Source organism: Apus apus, chromosome 2, assembly GCF_020740795.1.
Source record: "Apus apus isolate bApuApu2 chromosome 2, bApuApu2.pri.cur, whole genome shotgun sequence".
Classification (NCBI taxonomy): domain Eukaryota; kingdom Metazoa; phylum Chordata; class Aves; order Apodiformes; family Apodidae; genus Apus; species Apus apus.
In genome coordinates, this window is record NC_067283.1 from 142,362,576 (window position 1) to 142,384,644 (window position 22,069).

General features: G+C 40.1%; 1 protein-coding gene across 2 annotated transcripts; it reads left to right on the plus strand.

Annotated features, from left to right (window-relative positions):
• The first annotated feature begins 354 nt into the window (after positions 1-354).
• MED30 (mediator complex subunit 30) lies at positions 355-18,507 on the plus strand. 2 transcript variants are annotated; one of them, XM_051609800.1, is made up of 5 exons: positions 355-433; positions 1,121-1,326; positions 2,253-2,411; positions 5,897-6,007; positions 16,629-18,507. In XM_051609800.1, the coding sequence occupies exons 2-5, from the start codon at positions 1,153-1,155 to the stop codon at positions 16,722-16,724; spliced, it is 540 nt and encodes a 179-aa protein (XP_051465760.1). In that variant the 5' UTR covers positions 355-433; positions 1,121-1,152; the 3' UTR covers positions 16,725-18,507. The 2 variants fall into 2 exon arrangements, with proteins under 2 accessions (XP_051465760.1, XP_051465761.1); XM_051609801.1 differs by lacking the exon at positions 355-433 and adding an exon at positions 675-745.
• Positions 18,508-22,069: the final 3,562 nt, after the last annotated feature.

Sequence of the window (22,069 nt, forward strand, 5' to 3'; positions counted from 1 at the left end):
CCTAATTATTCAACCCCAACAAACCATAGGCAGGGCTCCAGTCTGACACCTCTAGGTGCTAACTCGCCTATAAACCCTCGCTCGACTCAGCAAGCCAGAAAAAAAAAACAATCCAGCTCCCGGGCAAGGCCTTCAATGGAGAGCCCGTGCGCGTGGGAGAGAGGGACGGCAGCAAGGCTGAGAGAGCTGCAGGCCGAGGAGGGGGGAAACGCCAACCCCAGCCCCAGCCCCACCTGCAGCCCCAGCCCCAACCCAACCCCAACCCCAGCCCCAGCCCAGCCCCAGGCCCAGGCCCAGCCCCAGTCCCCGCCGGGCAGCGCCCACCTCAGGCCCCGCCCCGCCACCGCCCGTGGCGTCACTTCCGTCTCGTGCGGCCCGCGCTTCCGAGGGCTTCCGGCTGCTCGTTTCCAGGGCAACGCGGCGCCCGGGCCCCGTGAGTAGGGGCCGCCGGGGCGGGGGGTGTGTGAGCGGAGCTCCCGGTACCTACCGGGCGTCCCCCCGCTATGGGGCCCGGGGGAGGCTCGTCCTCGCCCCTCGTATGCCGCGTCCGGACCCACTAGCTCCTCCTGGCTCCGCGGGCGGCCGGGCTAGGCTGGGAGGCACCGGTGGGCCCAGTCGTCCGGGAGGGGCCTGCAGCCCCCGCGGGCCCAGGCGGGAGTGTGGCGGGAGGTGTGCGGGGTCTCACGGTACCGCCTGTGCCCTGGCGCGGTGCCCTGGGCTCCCGGGAGGCTGAGCGGTGCCTCGGGTGAGCGTTCCCCGCCGCGGAGCGGGGGCAGCAGGCCAGGGGCAGCAGGCCGGGGGCAGCAGGCCGGGGGCCGGTGGGGGCCGCGGTTCTCATGCGTTGGAGCTGGGGAAAAGGCCCTTCCTTGTCCCCGGGAGGCAGATCGCGGCAGGGACCTCTGGTGCCCGCTCTGAGGGAGGGGGTGCGAGGAGCACAGCTCCCCTGGCCAGCAGAGCTGTCGTGCTCCAGGGAGCGGTGCCCAGGCCGTCTCTGTCGGTTGAACAGTTTTACCCTGGATAGGACCGTAGGAGAAAAGGGGTGGTATAGCCACCGCGCAGAAGTTTGTTATAGTGGACTCAAACGAGTACTTAATCGTTCCGTCTTGACTTCTTTGTGCAGCTGGACTCGGTGGGACTGGTTAACGTTGAGCGATGTCAACCCCCCCTCTGGCAGGGGCAGGCATGCCGCCCGGGGCCTTCGCGGGGACACAGGCTCAAGCTGCTAGGGAGGTAAATACAGCCTCTCTCTGTCGCATTGGCCAAGAGACTGTGCAGGACATTGTGTTTCGAACTATGGAAATCTTCCAGTTACTGAGGAACATGCAGGTGAGAAATAACTTACTCTTTTCATGGTCCTCAACTTCCCATGTTTTTACCACCAGCTGCCATTATGTGTAGGCACAGGAGATAGCTTAGGACATTTATATACATAACTATAAAACTGCTTTGTAAAGGGGGGATTGATTGTAGAAGTGAATACTACTGCGAATATATTTGCACTATATCAAGTGACGATGGAGGAAATGCAGAAATGCTGGATTGTTATTGCCCCCACAATAAATGTACTCTAAATACACTTAATGTCTGTGTTTTCCTTTATAAATAGTTATGAATAATGAAGTCTGTTTATATGCCAGTTTAGTTTCTTTGTTTTTGTTAACATGGGGAGAGCAATTTCAGAGGAATTTTCATTTATCTTTTTTGTGGTAATATTTTCCACCTAGAGCTTTTTGACATTTCTTTTTTATTTGTGGCTACTTACTGAGAAAACATACAAACATTTGTTGTGTTTTTCTGTTGAGAGCAGAAAGTAAATAATCACTTCTATTCCTTTTGTGTTTTCATTACTCTAGCAGTTCCCTTCTGTAATTATCTTACGTATAGGTATATCTACTTAGAGTTTGCTAACTGTGTATTCACTTTGATTGTGTCTCTGAATTGTGACCTGGGGTTGAGACACAAACTCTCAAAAGTGTAACACTCAGATAACAACAGTGTCATGCTTAAGCATTTTGAAGACACACACTGAAAAGGGTTACAGAGGGATTGACAATGACCAAAGTGTACAATACATGGAGCTGTTTAGCAACAGTGATTTGGCATATCAAATGAGCAGAATGATTTCTGTGGGGATAGAGTGTCTTATTTGAAAATGTGCAAACCCTTCTCTGATTTATTTTAGCATATTTATTTTGTGTGATAAAAAACTTTTAACATCATATTTTTAATGCTTTTGGGTTTTGTTTTGTAAGTTACCAAATGGTGTTACTTACCATACTGGAACATATCAAGACAGACTGGGAAAGCTGCAGGAACATCTCCGTCAGCTGTCAATACTCTTTAGAAAACTGAGACTGGTCTATGACAAATGTAATGAAAACTGTGCTGGACTCGATCCTGTTCCCATAGAAGTAAGTACCTTTATTCATATATAAATTACATATCAGAATAACCACTCTCTGCTTAGCCTATTATCCATTCTTCTGAGTTGCAAGACTTCTAGAAATTTTAAATGAGACTGCAACTGTTCAGTGGACTGAATTCTGTTTCAGCTGGTTGAAAGATTGTGAGACTTTCACAGTAGTATCAACAGTTCTTACCAGTTGGGACGGATCCAGTTTTGAAACCAGACCTCATTTAAAATGTTAGCCTTTTCCCCCAGGCTTCTTGGTACATTGACCAATTTATTTCCACTAGGGAAAAAAAAGAGTCAAAGAAGTCAAGGCAAGTGTTTTTTAAAGAGGTGTTTATAGTGGGAAAAGTCTACTTTAAGTTCTCACCTGCCAGCCTGGCTCCCTGAATATGCCTTATTCCCTTGCTCTGGCCATCAGTCTGTGCCTCCACAGTTCCCTCACTCAGCTACTCTTAAACTGCTGAGCCAGCATCAACCAAATCTGAATGTGCAGTGCTGATAGAAAAGTGAGCAGTGTAAGATTTCCAGGAAGTAGGATTTTCCTAATAAAAATGCTGTTCCTAGTGAAATCAAAACTTCATTATTCTGCTCCTAAGTTAAGGTGTTTCTAATTCCTAGTAATACTCTTAAAGCCAGTTTTGTGTTATGATTTGTGTTACTACAGCTCTATATTAACCAGAATGGTGAAGTTCTTTAATGACTTATTCTGAGGCAACTCTGTTAACAGACTTCTGATTGTCCAGTCAGTTTTCAACATTTAAGCATTATATTTTATATTTTAATCTCTTCACTGAGTAGGAATAAAGAAATTAAGGAGCCCGTTCTGTACAGTCCATTCTACACTGCTAACAGACTCCAGTCAGCAGTCACTGCCATGTGTTTTAGAGAAAGGTATTCAGAAACCTTAGAGCAAGCAAAGGAGAAAGATAACTTCCCAATTAAAAAATAAAACATTTCCATGGTTTGTTGCCTTGGGTGCAATAGTTCAATAATAGTGTTCACTTAAAAGCTTTTGACATGTCTTGTTTTCACATATGATTGGGATGAGATGTGATTGGTCTTTTTACAGTTTTTTCCTGTTACCTGGGTGAAAAAAAGCCTCCACAGAGAAAATGAGTTGTTCCTTTAAGCTTTTTTAGTGCAAAGTCTCATTGATACTTTATGCACAGCAGAGTTCTGAGTCAATAATTGGATTTTATTTTTTTTCTTTCATTTGCTTAGTCTTTTCTGCTCTGTAGTTAGCAGAATGCCTGGCTCCTCATGTTTAATTAGTTTAGGTGAATGGGAGTGGCACTCCCCTTTGCAGCAATTTTCTTAAATTCCTGTTTCAGCTTTTCAGTAATAGTTTCAGTCATATTTAGTGACTGACATTCTAACCACATGTTTGAAGAATATCAACAAATCTCTTTTTTTTAAAACATCAAGAGAAGTCAGTTCCTGCTAATGTTCCTTAACTGTTATTATTGGTATAAATGTTTTTTATGCTTTGTCAATGTGTATTACCAGTGTAATAGATATTCTTATCAACTTAATGCTAACCAGCATAGCAAGGCATGAGATAATTGCAAAGCAGGTGTGGCTACAAAGGTCTCTTAATAGATTGAATTTTATGCTTTATTTGTGTGTTAGGTTTAATTCTTTACTTTTCTTTGTTTTTTTCTACTAGCTTTTCTAAAAGATGAGATGTTTTCAAAGGAAATGTTCTACTTTGAGTGGTACCTTAGTTTCCCATCAGAGAGAGAAGGAGCTTTTTCCAAAAGTATTTAGCAGCCACACTTCTCCTTTATGGTATACGAATGTAGCTAGTTGTTAACCTTTACTATGTTTTCATGGCAGAGTTTAGTGTGATAATTTTTGTCCATTTTGATAAGCTTAATAAGAATACCCCACAAAAATTGTTGTATACAAGGAAATTAACTATTCAATGAGTTAAAGTAAGTTTTCCATCGGAATGCTGAACAATGCTATTCAATGCTTTGTATCAGAAACGGTGTGGCAAGCAGGATGAGGGAAGTGATTGTCCCCCTGTACTCAGTGAGGCTGCACCATTGAGTTCAGTTCTGGGCCCTTCACTACAAGAAAGACATCAAGGTGCTGGAGCAAGTCCAGAGGAGGTCAACAAAACTGGTGAAGGGTCTGGAGAACAACTTATGAGGAGAGGCTGAGGGCACTGGAGTTGTTTAGCCTGTAGAAAAGAAGGCTCAGGGGAGACCTTGTCACTATCTACAACTACCTGACAGGAGTTTGTAGTGAGGTGGGGGTTGGTCTTTTCTCCCAAGTAACAAGCAACAGGATAAGAGGGAATTGGCTCAAGTTGTGCCAGGGGAGGTTTAGATTGTATATTAGGAAAAATTTCTTCACTGAAAGTGTTGTCTAAACTGGAACATCCCTGAAGGTACTTGAAAGACGTGTAGATGTGGTGCTTAGGGACATGGCTATTGATGGACTTGGCAGTGTAGGGCTTGATCTCAAAGGTCTTTTCCAAGCTAAGTGATTCTATGATAATATCGCACCACAGCCTAATTAACAAGATAATAAGCATGCGATGAGCAACTTGCTCCCAGACTTTTACACTAATATCTTCTTGTTCATTTGCATCAATTGCTAGTATTTAACTTGTCTGTAATGTGTATTTGAACAGGGATGTAATTTTGCTATCAACTTTAGCTCTTCTCAGTTCAGGACAGAAAAATCAACAAGAGACTGTATACTTTTTGGATATATGCTGTGTATAAAGTGTTACAGCTTATAATTATTTTTTAATAAGTTTTTAGTAGATTTGGAGCCTTCTGACACAGAAACATGGATTTGTTTTGTATCCAGTGTATTTACTGATTCTTTCTAATTCTTTTGTTTTTTAGGAAGGAAACATTCAGTAATACTAATTTTGAAATTTTTCACCAAAGATTTTGGCTTGGTAGACGCTTACAAAAAAAAAATAGTGCACTATATGTCTGAGGAGATCACAGTGCAGAATTCTTACAGCAAAACTCCTTAGGTAACTGTAGGCCTGTTCTTAAGAATAGCCAAACAGACATCCACTAAAATAGCAAGTTATAATTAGGGTATTAACCAAGTAGCTGTGTAAAGCTAGTCATGTTTAGTATATCACTGAAATACTTTATAATAAAAGCTTCATGTTTGTGGCATTTCATAGTGTGGAATAGGAAATTTTAAAATTACAGAGTTCAAGAGTCACATCTGATAAGCACCTTAAAATGTAAGGACTGGGTTCTGCCTGCACTTGCAGAATTGCATAGGTCTGGGCATGGTAATATGTGGGATAGTGTTTTCTTGAAGCTCATTGTTTTACAGAGAACAAACAGGTCATTGCAAGGCCTTTGGGTTTGAGGTGATGAAGTAAGCCTCTTGGGAAGTCTGAACCTTTGGAGCAAATGGTAGTACCCTGTGTAGCTCCTGTATCTCCTGTTTTTGCTTTTTTATTTTATTTACTCATTAAACTAATGTTTCTTCCCTTCACAGCAACTTATTCCATACGTTGAAGAAGATGGCTCCAAACACGATGATCGGGGTGCTGCAAGTCAGCTTCGTTTTGCTAGTGAAGAGAGAAGGGAAATCATGGAAGTGAATAAGGTAACAAAATTGAAATTAAGTAAAACTGCCATTTGGTCATTACAAAGCTTAAACTTCTGATTTCTAGGTTGCTGTGCTACTGTCAGTGTGTGACTACCATTAGACTTGTTACTAAATACTTCTTGCGTGTAACTATATCAGAATTACCTTTTAAGAATTTTTTTAGCTGTACCACTGGCTATAGAGTTTAGGTCTTCTGACACTTGTGCCTCCTTTTAAACTGATATATAGTCTTCTGAGTACAGTGTGTTATGTTTGTGTTTAACTCACTTAGATATCAGCAGGACAGATTTGGGTAAGGTGCCTGTTGAACTCAATTCTCTTCAAAACTTAGGTTAGGCATTAAAAATGGAGATTGAACATCAGATGTGTAAATACCACGGTGTGAGTGGTAAAGGATTTTCAGGGCTATTTTCTCAATTTTGACAGTTTGAGGAAAACCATTTCTTTTGTTAAATGTAGCATTTATTGAATCTTGACACATTCAGAAAAAAAATGTACTGTTTGTACATTTTGAGTGGCAGTATGCAATTGAGTGCAATAACTAAAGATGGATTCAAACCTAAAAATAAATATGCTGTAGTAAATGCTAGTACACTATTGAGATTAAAAATATGTAGTTTTGCCAGGCCACAATTTTGAACATTGTTTCTTCAATCTGTAAAGTACAAAGATAGAATTAATTAAATACTTCTGTAGCTGCAGTGTCTGGAAATGCTTGGAAAAAGGAGGCATACTCTACATAGTAACTGAACAAATGAAATAAATTAATTTTTTTTTTTTTTTAATGGGGAGAATAATTGGTGGATTTTCAGCTTTTAAAATATTCACAATATTTTAATTTGTCCCTAACAATCAGAGATCTACCAAATTTTTCATAACCCATTTACATAGAAAAATGCATGTGTATTGTACAGGAGAAAATGAAGACTATGTGAATTTAGAGAAAAGCAGTTGTCAGCTTTCCTGTTACATTCTTTCTGTTCGGTGCTGATGTAGCAGGGTTGTATATATTATATTGTATTCAATGTTGTATTGTAAATTTATGCACATATATTTGCAATCTTTAAGTGTTTATGAGCTTAATTGCCCACGTTTACTGTGGTTTTGATAGTTTTATGACTTACTTTTGCCCTTGTTGTTGTGCTCGAATGCTAATATGTTTTTAAACCTCCTTGGTGTGATCTTGTGAAAAGAATTTCATAAATGTTTATGATGAATTTTGAACCTTTAAAATGTTGGTGGTGTTACAGGACCATCGGTAGCAAATTCGTAATTAGGAATGTGTGCAGACATTCACTTCAATCTGGTCTGAAATCCTGTATTTACTCTTAAATGCTTGGCTCTAGTTCCCAGATTTTCCACAGTAAATCTTCAGAAGATAATTAAACTACCTGTACTGTTTTTGTAGGCAAATATTTACTAACTACTGCAGAAGAAATTGAAACTTGGTTTTGAAAGTGCACTGAATTTTTGCTTTTGTCTCTTCACCTGTGTGAGCACATCCACTGCCTCTTTCAAGGTTCAAATTTTAATACATTACAGAAAAGGAAATACTTTGAAGTTTTATGACTAGAAATAAGGAAATGCTTTTTTTTTTGTGAAAAATGTCACTAGAATCAGTTTAATTTCTGACACTGGCTCCTAGGCTCGGATAACCCTCCCTGATTCTTAACTGGCATTCCTGACAACTTTTCATTCTGCTATAGTACATATCATCCACCCTCAGCTCAATTTTGCTTAATTTATTTTAGCAAAATTTCAGTAACACAAAATGTGATTAAAATGCTGTGACAGGGAAACAGAAAATGTGACAGATGAAGAAACTTTTTACATTCTGGACCCACAGTCTTTTGTCCCTTCAGCTGGCTGTCCTGCCTTTTGCTGTTTTGCAGTGAGAAGCAATATCTTTTCAGCTTTACATGGTATTGGTACAAAAAAAAAAAAATTATTGCAATAATCCAATACTTTGACACTATTGATACTTTAAATTCCTATACCTTTCTTGGGTCTTGTAATTTCCTCTTCATTTTGCTCTGCTGTCTGATCTCTTTAGTCAGTCTGGATGCATGTGAAAGATGCCACCTGCCCTTTAGCGTGGAACACAACCAAAACTAGTAGAACATGCAAACTAGATGGATCGTATATTCTCACACAAAAATGTCCCTCCTTCCAGGAACCACTGACTTGAAAGATAGCATCTCTTCTTTGCTACCACAATTGTCTGGGAAGGGGCATCCTCACTGAAGGAAAGGAGTGTCACATACTTCCTCTACTTGCCATCTCTTGGGGTAGAACAACCTGTTGATGTGGCAGTTCCAAAATACTGTGGTAGCTTTTGGTGTTAGTTTACTGTATGGTGACATCTTTTGGTCTATTTATTCTGCTACAGTAGACTTATTTTTTATGTCAGAAAGTTTAATGTGCTCACCTTGACTAAGAAGTACTTGTCCATTGATTTAAAATATAGATCAGTTTACAAGGCAATTAATTTCTGTCCTAACAATTTAGTAATATTTAGCAACTGTAGGTTCAAATAAAACCTATTTTGCCAGCAGTAAGAATAGCGCATCATTATTATAAACCAAACAAACCATTTATTGAGCACTGACTACCTCTACCTTTTGTACTAAACAGTTCTCTCCTGCAGTTCTCAAAAATATTGTTTATTTCTTTCATTTGTATTTGCTTTTGGGGCTGTAAATTGTTGAAGTGGTTGACTCTTTTATGGAATAAGTAATTTCCTGTTCCAGACTCAGTTTAGCATTTTTATTGAGCTACTAACACTAGTCCTGATGCAGTTTTCCTTGAGCATAATTACTATTTGCAACAACTGGAAACTGTTAGCAAAACTTCCTTGCTTGTCTTTATATTTTTTGAGTCTTTAAGGTTCTTTCTACAGGGTTTTCTACCTTCTAAGTTATAGCATCCTCTGTATTATTTTCAAGATGTCAGGCTTACCTTGAGTCCATGGTCTTGTAGTAAGTTTGACAGGACTTACAACAGAAAATATCAAATCACAGACTGAGAACACTTTAATCTGTGTTGCTGCCTTATCAGCAGGTTTTTTACTGCTTGTTCTTAGAAATGGAGCAAGCCCAGCTTTGGCTTTGTAGATGCTGCAGGTGATATTTGACATGAAGCACTTAGGAAAACCACCACATATTTAGTGGTCTCAATACATTTTGGTGAAAATTAAATTAGGTGAACTAGTATTAGGACATCCCAGGTGACCCTTTATATTCTTAATTATCTTTCCTAACTGGTTAACAGTGATCTTGCTAAGAGAGGAAAAGACATGACGTCCTTTTAAGTAAAGCTTTTAGAAGTTTAGCTCTGGGCTTTTTTGATAACAAAAACAGTGTGTGCTGCAGCTGATGTTTTTTAGGGGAGTAGTCCTTAAAATTACAGCAATCTACAATTAGTATTTCTCTTTGTAGAACTTCACCTGAAAACTATTTTTGGCTATACTGAAAACCTGCATTCCTTTTAAGCTATCTTTCATACTATTTGCATGTCTTTTTAATTTCTTTTGTATTTGCAGAGTCCTTTTTGACCCAAAATACTAATAAGTACTAAGGAACGCTTTAACAAGAGGGGACGAATTGTTTATTTGGACATCTTCTCAGGAGATCAATCTGCACTCAAAGTGCCATCCTGATTTGGGTACCTGAACTGTCTTTCTGCAATGCTAGAATCACTGAGGAATTTAGGCTCAGTGGGAGGTCTGGCAACTACCTGATTCAAACCCCAGCTGAAGGGAGGGCCAACTGTCAAAGCTAGATACAGTTGCTCTGGCTCATATCCATTTTGAATAGCATTTTGAATATCCGTAAGGATGGAAATTCTGCTCTTTCTGGGCCCTTCTTTAGTGTTTACTCTGAAAGTTTTCCTGATGTTACATTGGAATTTTCTTTTTTTTATAAATCGTGTCCAGTGCCCCTCATCCTTTTACTGTGTATAGTCAAGAGTTCAGCTTTGTCTTTTCTATCAGCATCTCAGTCCTGCCTCAGCTTTCTCTGCTGGAGACTGAACAAATTTAGCTCTAATCATCTTGGTGGTCTTCCACTAGACTTCCTCTAGTATGTTAGTGTTTTATATTGAGCGCAAAAGTAGGCAGTCATTCTCCAGAGCCAAATACAGGAGAACAGCAATTTTACTTGACCTGATAAGATAGTGCAGTTAGTCTTTATTGTTGCAAAAAGATCCACTGCTGACTCCTGTTTAACTTGTCAGAAAGTTTCAGGATGGATCTCGGCTCCTTTTCTGCAAATGTGATTTCTATTCAGTAATCCCTCTGCATATGCTGTTGTATGAGTTTATTCTGTTCTCAGATGTAGGATATTGCTCTAGTTGAAGTTCCTGACGTAGGTGTGACCTTCCTTTCCCACCTGTTGAAGTCCCTCTGAATTTGGCATCCTAGCATTGTCCAGCCCTCTTGGCACTTGGATGCATTTTATTCCATATAATGTAATATTTCCTTTCCCATTTAATATAAGATGTTTCATGCAAAGTTTTTCATGTTAGCTTCCTATATCAAAACAGGATCATGGTGACAAAGTTGAGAAAAGTTAGGAAATGCCAAGCTTAAAGCTGTACCTGCAATCCCAGCTGTGTCCTTTTGTCCTCATACAAATGCATATTATAGAACTTTTATCACATTATCACATTTTGTTCTGTTTCTTCCCCCCTGTCCCTTCTCCTCTTTCTTTTCTGGGAACAGTCCCTGAGCTGTTCTGCTTTAGCTGCAGACTAGGCACTATTTAGATTGAATCAGTATTGTGATAAGTAAGATTATAAGAATCCTGATTTTTGTATTGTGTTACTTGCATGAGGGTTTTGAATAAGCAGGGAATTTGGGAATGAGAAAGAAGGATTTAATATGAGTACTGAGTAAGTAACTGAAGGCTAATCTTGAGAACAGAATTTTTGTCCTTGTTTCTGCCACAAAATGTCTGTGGTAGTTGTTCATTCTTCCCCTTGCTGACAGCTGTACAAAGTTTAGTGATGTACCTGAATTTTAGATGTTTCTGGACAAAGTTAACAGGCACTTCAGTTTTATCCAAGGTGTATTCTTGTGGTTTAATTTGCAATCTATAATGGAGAATCATATATCTATGTGATTTTTCATGTTAAGAATTGGGATGTAACACCAAGGGGTGTGGCAGAGAAGCACCTTGAGGAATGGATAATTCCATTACAAGCTACATTAGAGAGTACTCAGTAAATAAGACCTCAGACTTCATCACTGAATGATAAAAAATTGGTATGTCACAAACATCCACCTATTTTCATGCACGCAAAAAGAGCAGGTTTCCTTTCACCTATCAGGTGAGGAGGGAGGCAGGAAACCCATTCTCTCATTTCCTGTAAGAACAGAACAGTTAAACCTGTGAATGACATCAGAGAAAGGTGTAGTTACTGAACAATAAGTGTGTTAATGTTTAATTGCACAGCAATTAGTGTATTAGTGATTAATACTTCTTATCAGTTTGGAAAAATATTATAAGTAGATGGATAAGTGAATTGATTACAATGGGAAGTGGGCCTTGGTACCAGTTGGGTAGCTGTAAGTTAGAACATCACCAGGCAGCTTTAACTGAGTTTGAGTAAAGTGTTGGTGTATGTTTTCTATCTTTTTGATACTGTGCGCATATAACATTGTAAATCTTTTGGCTATAAAAGTGAAGGGAAAAAAAAAGTGATTTTCTACCTCCTTACTTCAGAGATTTCATTATGAAGAACTCACTTAAAAAAAACAGAATCAGTTGCCAAGGCAGGCTGTACTTTTTTGTGCCTTTCACAATCATTGTGATGCTGTAGAAATTCCTTGGGTTTGACTTACATGGAAAAGCAGAGGCCACTGCCACCTTCATAAGACTTTAAACAATCATTTCCTGTAGCAGTTTAACAGTCAAAAGGAGTAACAAAAAGATGATGATGCAATTTGTCTCTGTAGTAGGGTCGTAATCAATGAAGGAAACGTAATAGTTACAATTCTGCTGAGATTTATGTAAGTAAAGGTACTACTCCTATTAATATTTAATGCTTTATTAAGCTTGTATGTGATTCTGGCCTGTACTGTTGCAGGTCTTGAATAGGGCAGGCACAACATTCAGGAGAATGTTGTTTACTATAAGATGAAATACATCTTCTTTATTTTTTTTCATAATTTTTTTTCTTAAGCAGAAAAAGTGCCTGTACAACACAGGTAAGTACTTCTGATGTTTTTACAGGCATCAGTTGGAATATAATCCTATTCTTCCACAGTGTTTATCTATTATCTTTGCCTGAAGAAGGGACCAATGGATTGAATTCAGAATAATGATTCATAGTGATGTTTAGGTTTTAAAATGTGAAAGATAGATGAGGCTAAGGTGAAGAGAGAAATGGGAACAGGAAAGCCCTGATGCATCTCTGATAGAAGGTTGTATGTTGGTCTAGACAGCACTGATTTCAAATGAAATAAAAGTGAACCAAAAATGAATTTAAGTAAAAAATCAGTCAGTCAAAGTTGAAACTATTGTGTCCTGCTGAACCCAAATCTGTATGAAACATGTCAATATTTTTATGGCATGTTTTATGGCATGAAAGACAACTGTTTTCTGGATATGTGTCATGGTTCTCCCACTTTGTTTCCTTTATGTAGGTTTTGTGCTTCTGAACATGTCTTCATAAATGTCCTATCTGACCTAAGCCTACTAAGGTCTTGTTGGTTACTGGGAGGTGCAGTCACAGACTCACAGAATATTAGGGGTTGGAAGGGACCTCCAAAGATCATCAGGTCCAGCCCCCCTGCCAGAGCAGGACCAAAATGACAACAAAAACAACAAAACCCAAACAAAACAAAAAACACTACACCAAACTATGGCGGATCACTCAGAAAGGCATCCAGACAGGTCTTGAATGTCCCCAGAAAAGGATACTCCACATCTCTGGGGAGCCTGTTTCAGTGCTCTGTAACCCTCCTAGTAAAGAAGTTCTTCCTCATGTTGAGGTCGAGCTTCCTGTGCTCAAGTTTGAGTCCATTGCCCCTCGTCCTGTCACAGGGCACATGTGAAAAGAGCTTGTCCCTGCCTTCTTGATGCCCAGCCCTCATGTATTTATAGACATCAGTTAGATCCCCCCTCAGTCTTCCTCTAGACTGAAAAGCCCCAGGTCTCTTATCCTTTCCTCATAAGGCAGGTGTTCCAGTCCCTCAATCATCATCGTAGCCCTCTGTTGGACTCTCTCAAGTAGATCCCTGTCCCTCTTGAACTTGGGAGCCCAGAACTGGACACAGTACTCCAAGTGAGGTCTCACCAGGGCTGAGTAGGTGGGGAGGAGAACCTCCCTTCATCTGATGGAAACACTCCTCTTAATGCACCCCAAGATACCATTGGCCTTTTTGGCCACAAGGGCACATTGTTGTCCCATGGATAACTTGTTGTCTACCAGGACTCCAAGGTCCTTCTCCACAGAGCTGCTCTCTAGCACATCACCTCCTAGTCTGTACTGGTGCATTTTGTTGTTCCTTCCCAGGTGCAGGACTCTGCACTTGCTCTTGTTGAATCTCATTAGGTTCCTCTTTTCCCAGCTCTCCAGCCTGTCCAAATCTCGCTGAATGGCTGCACAGCCTTCAGGTGAATCAGCCCATCCTCCCAGCTTTGTGTCATCAGCAAACTTGTAGTCTTTGCCAACTCCATCATGCTGGCCATAGTACTTGCACTGTCAGTCAAAATGGTTAGTCACAATGAAAATTAATTTCACCAAAGAAGACCCCTTAGGATTGGTTTTCAGTCAGATCACTTTTCTGACAGAGGGACTAGCAGAAACATGCCTGTCAGATACAAGGTGAATTTAGGTCTCTTGAACTCACGGTAAACTGCCTCACATAAGATAATTTTCCTATGCTGTCTTAAAACAGATGAAGTCATAAGCTGTAGCATGTGTGTAGGATGAATTACCTTTTTTTTGTTTCATACAACTGTTAATCCTGAGAAGCAGTCCAGAGTTCAACTAAGTCATTTCAGTAGAAGGAGAAAAGAGTGGGAGACAACTTGCAAGCAATCTGTTCAAATGAAAATTTGTCATTGCTGCAGAAGCTACTCAGAGAACTTGCCCGTTTCCCAAGAAGGCAATTTGACCTATCTTTCCAAGGTTAGGCCTGAGTTGAGATGTTCTTACTGGCTCAGCAAAGTCTTAAGCAGAGGCCAGCACTGCCAGTGGTGCAGAACATATTAATTATATAGTTCTATGTGGTGTGGACCACTGCTTATCAAAGATTGGTAACAAAGATCAGTAGAAGCATTTCAATTAGGAGACCATGCTCTCTGAAGTGGATTTTCACCCCCCCCCTTTATGTTTTTTAGACCTAGCAGTCCAGAGATTATGCTTCATATTAGGTATTTTTTTCTGCCTCTGGTAACAGTAGAATAGAAGTAAGAAAATAGCTCTTCACTGATGACAGGGATATAAAATTATCTTGAGATAAATAAAGTAGCAACTGTATACTTATTGTTTTTACAGATGCTTTGAAAACCAATTACATCCAATTTGAAGGTTCCCTTGTCTGGCATCAAGTAAAGATAAAGCAATTTACAGTTTCATAACACTTGCAATTAAAACAGTCTTACAGAATGAGTCTTTTGGGCTTAACTTTTGTAAAGTTCATGTGGGCATACTCATGTAACAGTATTTAACAGTACAATAAAAGTACAATTAGACATGGATGGAGAGAGAGCACAGTCTGCATATCAGTAGTTAGTGGTTCTATCTTAGATTTGAATAACCATCACTGACTGGCCTTTGTTTCTATTAATGAAGGCTTGGAAAAATCATGAAATGGCATCCACTCAGTATCAGTGAGTGACAGGTTGTGCTAAACTAGTAGTTCTGATGTAGCATCCATTGATTTCTCTAAGATTGAATGTTGAGGATGGCAAGCAGAAATATGTTTAAAATGCCACAGGTATGGACATGGTTGTTTGTCTATCCCTCTTGTGCTTTCTCAAGCATGAAGATCTTCTATGATGAGTTTTTGTAGGGAGACACTTGCAATTCTCTCATTTGGATGCTGTGGTAACTACATGCTTCTCAATTTTCTCTCTTGTCTTCAGGTGCTGGATTTCTGCTGTATATCATGAAGTCCTAGATTAGCAAATGAAAAAATAAAGAAACATTAAATAAATGCACACAGTTACACCTTTAAAATACTTTTTAGGTTGTCAAATGCTTGATTAGGAATTCTGAATTTGTGTAAATGAACTGGCCTACATCTGGTTTTATGTCTGTTTTAGGAGTCTGGAATTGAGCATTGTCTCTGCTTCCAGGCAATGTGTCCACCAAAATCTGTGTTCAGGATTATTTCCCCTATGCAAAGTGCTGTATTCCCCATCACTTCAGACCTGTTAAAATGGTTACTTCAGACCATGTTTACAGGTCTGAAGAGAATAGCCTTCCTTGTTTTTTAGCTCTGGACTTCTTTCCTGGCTGACCAGATGGGCAACTTAAAAATATTGGGATGTTGTCCACATCCAAATTCAGAAGACTGATTTTCAGGATATAACTTCTTTTGTCGTTTCTTTTTATCACTGCTCCAGTTACTTTCGTCACATTACTGATCTGAGTTATCCTCTTAATGTGTCGCCATTTATGTAGTGCAAATAACAAGTTATGTCACACTGAAGCATTAGGATAGTTTGTTCTCTTTTGATGGTAGCAAGTCTTTCTTGTGTTTTCACTTGGAATGCTGGACTTCCCTAGTGAATAAGTAGTTTGGTCTCCGATGTGGAAAGGCTGACATCTTATCCAATGGGAAGGAAATGAGAGACATAGGTTGTTGTTAACAATAAACAGTAACTTAGTTATTGCCAGCTTTGATTTGAGGAGGAAAATTAATAAATCAGACAATAAATATGTCTTATTGTGAAACATGAAAGCTTAGGGAGATTGTGCAGTGTCTTAATACACTGTACTTTCTTCTGTAAAGACTAAGTTCTGGCTGTGCACCCAAATGAAAGCAAGCTTGCTGCTCTTCTGTCCCTTTAGATGCTTCTGCAGCTCATGAAAACTAATACACAATTTTAAAGAATTAGGCATGCTTGGGAACATCTGTTTCAAGACAGAACCCCTTAGCACAACAGGGCTGACCTGCATAGACAGGAGAGCTGGAAAAGCTTGTTTGATTTCACCTGTATCTTGTGCTTTGTTCAAACTTCTACTGCTAATCCCTCATTTTTCTGTGAACCCAAGTTACACAACATATGTTCACATAAATTTATCTGAACTCTTTTGGTCCAAATTGCCAATTCTTTCTTCCTACATAAAGTGCTATCTTTTCAGCTTTGGAAAGGGAGGGACAATGTCCACAAGCCTCCAGTTTTTGAGGGGATCAAGTGTTTTGATAAAAAGACTGCTGTGAAAGGAAGTGGCATTCCCCCTCTAGCAATGGTCCTTGACTTTTGGTGCTTTCTTATATCTTTAGAGTCTGCTTTAAAAAGGATGTGTTACCCCACCTAGTACTGCTCAAAGAGAACTGAAAGATCCATGTAACATTTCATAGCACTGTAACTTTTGTTGAATTTCTGAGTGCACTTTTTGAACTGATCACAAAAAAACTTCTAATATACTCTTCCCACAGAAACTGAAACAGAAGAATCAGCAGCTGAAGCAGATCATGGATCAGTTACGGAATCTCATTTGGGACATAAATGCCATGTTGGCAATGCGGAACTGAACAAGGAAAGTCAAACTTTGCAGTTGGAAAAGACACACATTTGTTTGGATATACTTAATTTCTTTCTAAGAAGAAACATGTTGTTTCCACAACCATATTGCACTAATGTTTGGAATGTCTTTGAGATTAAAATGTTGGGTTTTTTATAATAACTTAAATGGTGTTGGCTTGGGTTTTAGAAAAAATCTATCCTACAAGCTTTACCTGAGTGATTACCTGAATGTAATACAGCCTAAGTAACCTACATCAATATATGGATTGCTATGCAAATGGGAGTTTTTATAAATGAAGTATTTCGGGAAAATTTTTATAATATAGTTAACACTGTTTAAAAAAAGCTGTATTTTCATGCCATTCTGCAGTGCAAACCACCAGTATAGATAGGAAAAGTTGCACTGCAGAAATGCCACTCTAGTAAGTTACAGGATCAAAATAAGTGGTCTACAGGTTACTATGCCATATAAGTTCATCTTATTCCATATCTTATCACTGGATATATGTTATATTAGGTAATTGGAGCAAAATTCAAAAGCTACATAAAATTACCTAACTCCTATTTAAGTGAAGACAACACTTTGCAACATTATATCCACAACATTAACTTCTTGTGTAAGTGCATACTGTAATTTCTTGAGTATTGCTACAGCAATTGTATAGTGTAGTATCCTTATAGCATTATGTACGGTTGGTATACTTTGTTTACCAGAATGAACTGAGTAAACACCTCATTAATCTTTTCTGTATGGCTGCCAGTCCTAGAAAACCTTGGAGTATATGAGCAGTTCATTATTTTGAATTAATCATCAACCTTAATCCTTCTTTGTGCTGTCTCTGATATTCCACACAATTTTCATTGGCCCTGAAAATATTCTTAATCATTTTTGTTATCTGCAGATGACTGTCAGTGGAATGTGTGTCTTTTTTCCCAGATGAAAGAATATGTAAAATAATACTGTTTCAGCACAAATTCATAGGGCACTCTACTGCTAATATTTGTCAAGTTGAAAACTGACCATCCTCATGATTTGCCTCTTTGGTATTACTTTTAACACAGATTCCTTAATAGTTTTGAGTGAAAGATTTGCTCAGAACCTTCTGAAGAGTCCAGTTAAAAAGATACACTTTTTTACAATATGGGGCTTTGAGACAGAATTCTCATTTATTTTAGATGCATGGTTTTAAAAATGTTATACTGCTTTGCTGTTTATCAGTCTTTTGTTGCTGTTTAGTTTTTTAACAATTTCAACCCACTTGTCTACTCCCTGAAGTAAAAATCACTGGGCTGTAATAGATCTGATCACACCTGGTATGACTTTCCCCTGAAATGAGGTACCTTATAGTTATATTTTATTTCTCCTTTTGAAGGCTTTAAATCTGAGAGATGAATGGATGCTGAGCCTTATAATTGCAAATAAATAGAGTTAGAAAATACTCATTTTGATTAGTTTACCCAGTGTTGAAAGTGATATGTAAGTGTGACAGTAGCTAGATGTGAATGGATATCAAAACACCTTACTGATCTGGGCACTTTCTTCTCTCCCTCATTACAAATGGAGGAGTGGGTACCTCGCTCCCTGGCAAAGGTCACAGCAGAACTCTGTGTTTCTCATTGAGATTGGCCCTTAGGGCAGACTTGCTCATCAGGAATAATGATTGATTTTAGCAGCTCTGAGCCGATTGCTGTTTTGTATTACAAGTAAAGAGAAAGCAGATCAAAATTCTGAAGATAGATTTTTGAAAAGGAGATGAAGATTAAAAGTAGAGATTTTATTTTGTTGTATAAGATGCAGTCACATTTGTGTATTTGCAATGTGTAGTGGCAGCTTTTTGTTCAGTGTGTATATAAGCATTCATCCAGCCTAGAAGGATTTTGAAATGGCACCAAGATCTTAATTGTGAGTGTAAAATTCTTGGTATTTTTTTCTGGTTTTGGAACAATGATGAAAAATTAAGATTAGTCTAGACTTTACTGCCTGGATACTTATCTGTGTATTCTTACTAAATGTCTTTAAAGTTTGTTGACTTTTTTACTGCGTATAAGCTGTGCTTGAAGTAACCTGAAATGCCAATAAGAGTGCAAATACTGCAAATAGATATCTGGCCAATACAATATTCAGCTTAGTCTGCGCAGCTGCTGGCAGTAGCCAAGGTTTATACCACAATTTTTCATCTGGGAAAGAGGAGAAAACACTTCAAACCACTACCAGAGGAAATAGTGCAGTAGGTAAATTGCAAAGTGCAGAAATTGACAGAAGTGTAAATTATCACAGTAAATGCTGTCAAAACAGGAACTTTGCAAGGTGTTGGACCAAAACCATACACTTTGACTTACACAGATGAAAGTAAGGTACTGAACATAATTCATGTGCTACCACATCCATGAATAAGTATAGGATTTGGCCAAAAAGATGAGAGTTTTAAGAAAAGTGGCAATTCCTTAGCTGTGGAACAGTTTTAAAGACATTACTGGGCATCAACATGCTGAAATTTAATATTTTAGGAAATGCTGACTGAACTTTTAACTGCTGGTTAATGAACTGGCACCAAATGAAGTGTCTACAAATACCAGCAAAGCAATACCCACAGGGATGTTTCAATGTTTTGTTTATATATCATTGAATATTTCTGTATTTCTGATTAGGCAGAAGCTGAATAAACACACATACGGTCCCAGGAGCAGATACCAAAACCTAGAATTTTTCTGGTTTTGGAATACAAAAATATTTAAAGGGGTCTGGGTTCTTAGGGCTCTGTTTTGCCCAGAGAGGACTGCAGGCATTGGAGCTAAATTGCTGAATACTTTATAGGATGTTTGTGGGAGAACTCCAAGTTAACACATACTCTCATAAGCCCTGTGAGGAGCAGCTGAGAGAGCTGGGATTATTTCGCCTGGAGAAGAGGAGGCTGAGGGAAGACCTTATTGCTCTTTACAATTACCTGAAAGGAGTTTGGAGTGAACCAGAAGGAATGGATGCAAGCTGCACCAGGGGAGGTTTAGGTTAGATATTAGGAAGCATTTCTTCACTGAAGGGATTGTCAAGCATTGGAATAGATTGCCCAGGGTGGTGGTGGAGTCACCATCTCTGGAGGTATTTAAATGGCATGTGAACCTAATGCTTAGGGACATTGTTTAGTGGTGAGCTTGCAGTGTTAGGTGTAGGGCTGGACCGGATGATCTTGGAGGTCTCTTCCAGCCCAGGAACATTCTGTGATTCAAAATTAAACAATAAATCCAGCACCTTTGTAGACAGTTTAACAGAGATTGACTGTGTGGGTCACTGTTACAACACAGAAGATGCCTGTTAAGTAGGATGCAGATGGAAAGGGACAGTTTGCTGCAAACTGAACACCTCTAACTGGCTGCCAGACAGTTCTGCACTGCTGACTTCCTTGCTACAAATCCCAGCACTTGTGGATGAAAAAAGAATCAGATTAATTACAAAAATTCAATAGAAATCCTGAAGTCACAAAAGTCACACAGGCAGTGCTTCATACAGGTGAGGATGACAGGTTCAGAGCAGGAAGTGTTAATAAATGCATTGGTAACATGCCTTGTTTACTAACGGGTAAAGCAAAACAATGTTCATGGGTGGCAGAGACAAGTGCTGGAGCTGCCAAGGTTATAGCTCATCCCAGCTCTTTTTCTTGACTGCCAGTGGGGACTGGGGGTGATGTCCAGCTGGATCTGCACTGGACCTGTGACAAAAATGGCTTCTCCTCCTGCTCACTGTCCCCTTGTCACCTCCTGCACTGGCAGGTGCATGGTGGGCACAGGATTTCATGTGGGAGGATGTGTCGCCAACATGGCCCTGGGCCTCCAGGGATCCATGGCTGTGGCCCCCAGGAGGCTGGAGCCAACTGTGGTTAGGGCATGGGGTGCAGAGAAGGGCACCAGGAGAAGGGGCAGAAAGCAGCATCCCCAGACACTCTTCTCTTTGCAGGGTGCCCTGGGTAAGCAGTCCCTGTCCTAGCTGGGTGAGGAGCTTGCTGCCACTTCCACCTCTGATCTTGCAGGGATGCTGGAGAAGCTGGGTGGGGGCAGGGGTTAACCCCCAGGAGGCACTGGGGCTGGATATGTGGCACAGTCATGGCACAGCAGGACTGGGGACAGTCCAGGGAGCAGGGGCCCTCCTCTTTAGAGGATGCTGGGGCCCCCCGGGTAAATGATCCCTGCCCTGGCCAGTGGAGAGACCTGCCACTGCCTCCTCCAGTTACTCTTGGAGATGCTCTTGCTCTGTACTGGCACAGGTGAGGGGTGACCAGGACCCACATGGAGTGCACCCTCCAGTGTGCCGAGTTGTTCCTCCACATCAGAGTGTGCAGAGCTGCAGGAGGAGGCCCGACTGCAGTCAGGAGTATCCCTCTAGAAGGTGCTGGGGCTGGCTGCAGGGCCCTCCAGAGTGTGGTCCACAGGCTCACTGCTCATGCCTCTGGGGACCCCAGAATTGATCACCACATGGGTTATGCCATCCTGTAATCCGTTCTTGCCTCTGGCTTCTGTCATCATTTAGAATCATTAGTCCAAGCACTTCTTTTTTTTCTTTCAGAAAAGCATTGTCTGTTACTTTTCAGTTTGATTGCACGAGACTGGAGGTTGCTAAGTCTGCCTCGTGGGTCTGTCCCTTAAAATCTGGTGAGGTGACCACCCATATTTGCTATTCACAGTGCTTCTCACTTGTGTCGATGGGAGAGGTAACACATCCAGACATTTCAGGCCAAGCTCTGCACGATTCTTTTACCGGTTTGGTTTTAAAATAAGTTTTTCCTGTCTACAGCTGCACTGGATGGGGAGTGATGGGCACAAGGACACTGTGGTTCTAGTTGTGGGGCTGCACGATTTCTGTGTATTACTTGCCCAGTAAATTGGGTGTCCTTTTGCTGTTTAGTGGTAGGTGAATACCAAACCCAGGAATGAGTTTTCTCTGAAATTTCTTTTTGCAACAGTTGTTTCATCTGCAAGTTGACAAGGACAGGCCTCCATCCTGAGAACATATCTAAAATGACAAGGACATCCTCAAAATTACATCATCTAGGCTTCTGAATAAAGTAAAACGGCAAATTCACAAGTTGTCCCCGTGGTGCCGAGTATGCAGCTGTGCTTGTCTTCTCTCTTACATCACTTACTTGAAAAGTTGTCCTAAACACATGAAGACTTAAGAGTTTGAAGGATGCTGTGCTAGCAAGCTTCAGTCTTTTACACCTTCATTTCTGACAGAACGAAAGCCCCATCCTGATCGTTCCAGCTACTGAACTATTTGAATTAATAAAAATATGTGTGAATTTTACAAATCCTAAATTGTTGTGGACTGTTTGAAAAGCGAAATAAATCATAGTTGAAGTTACTT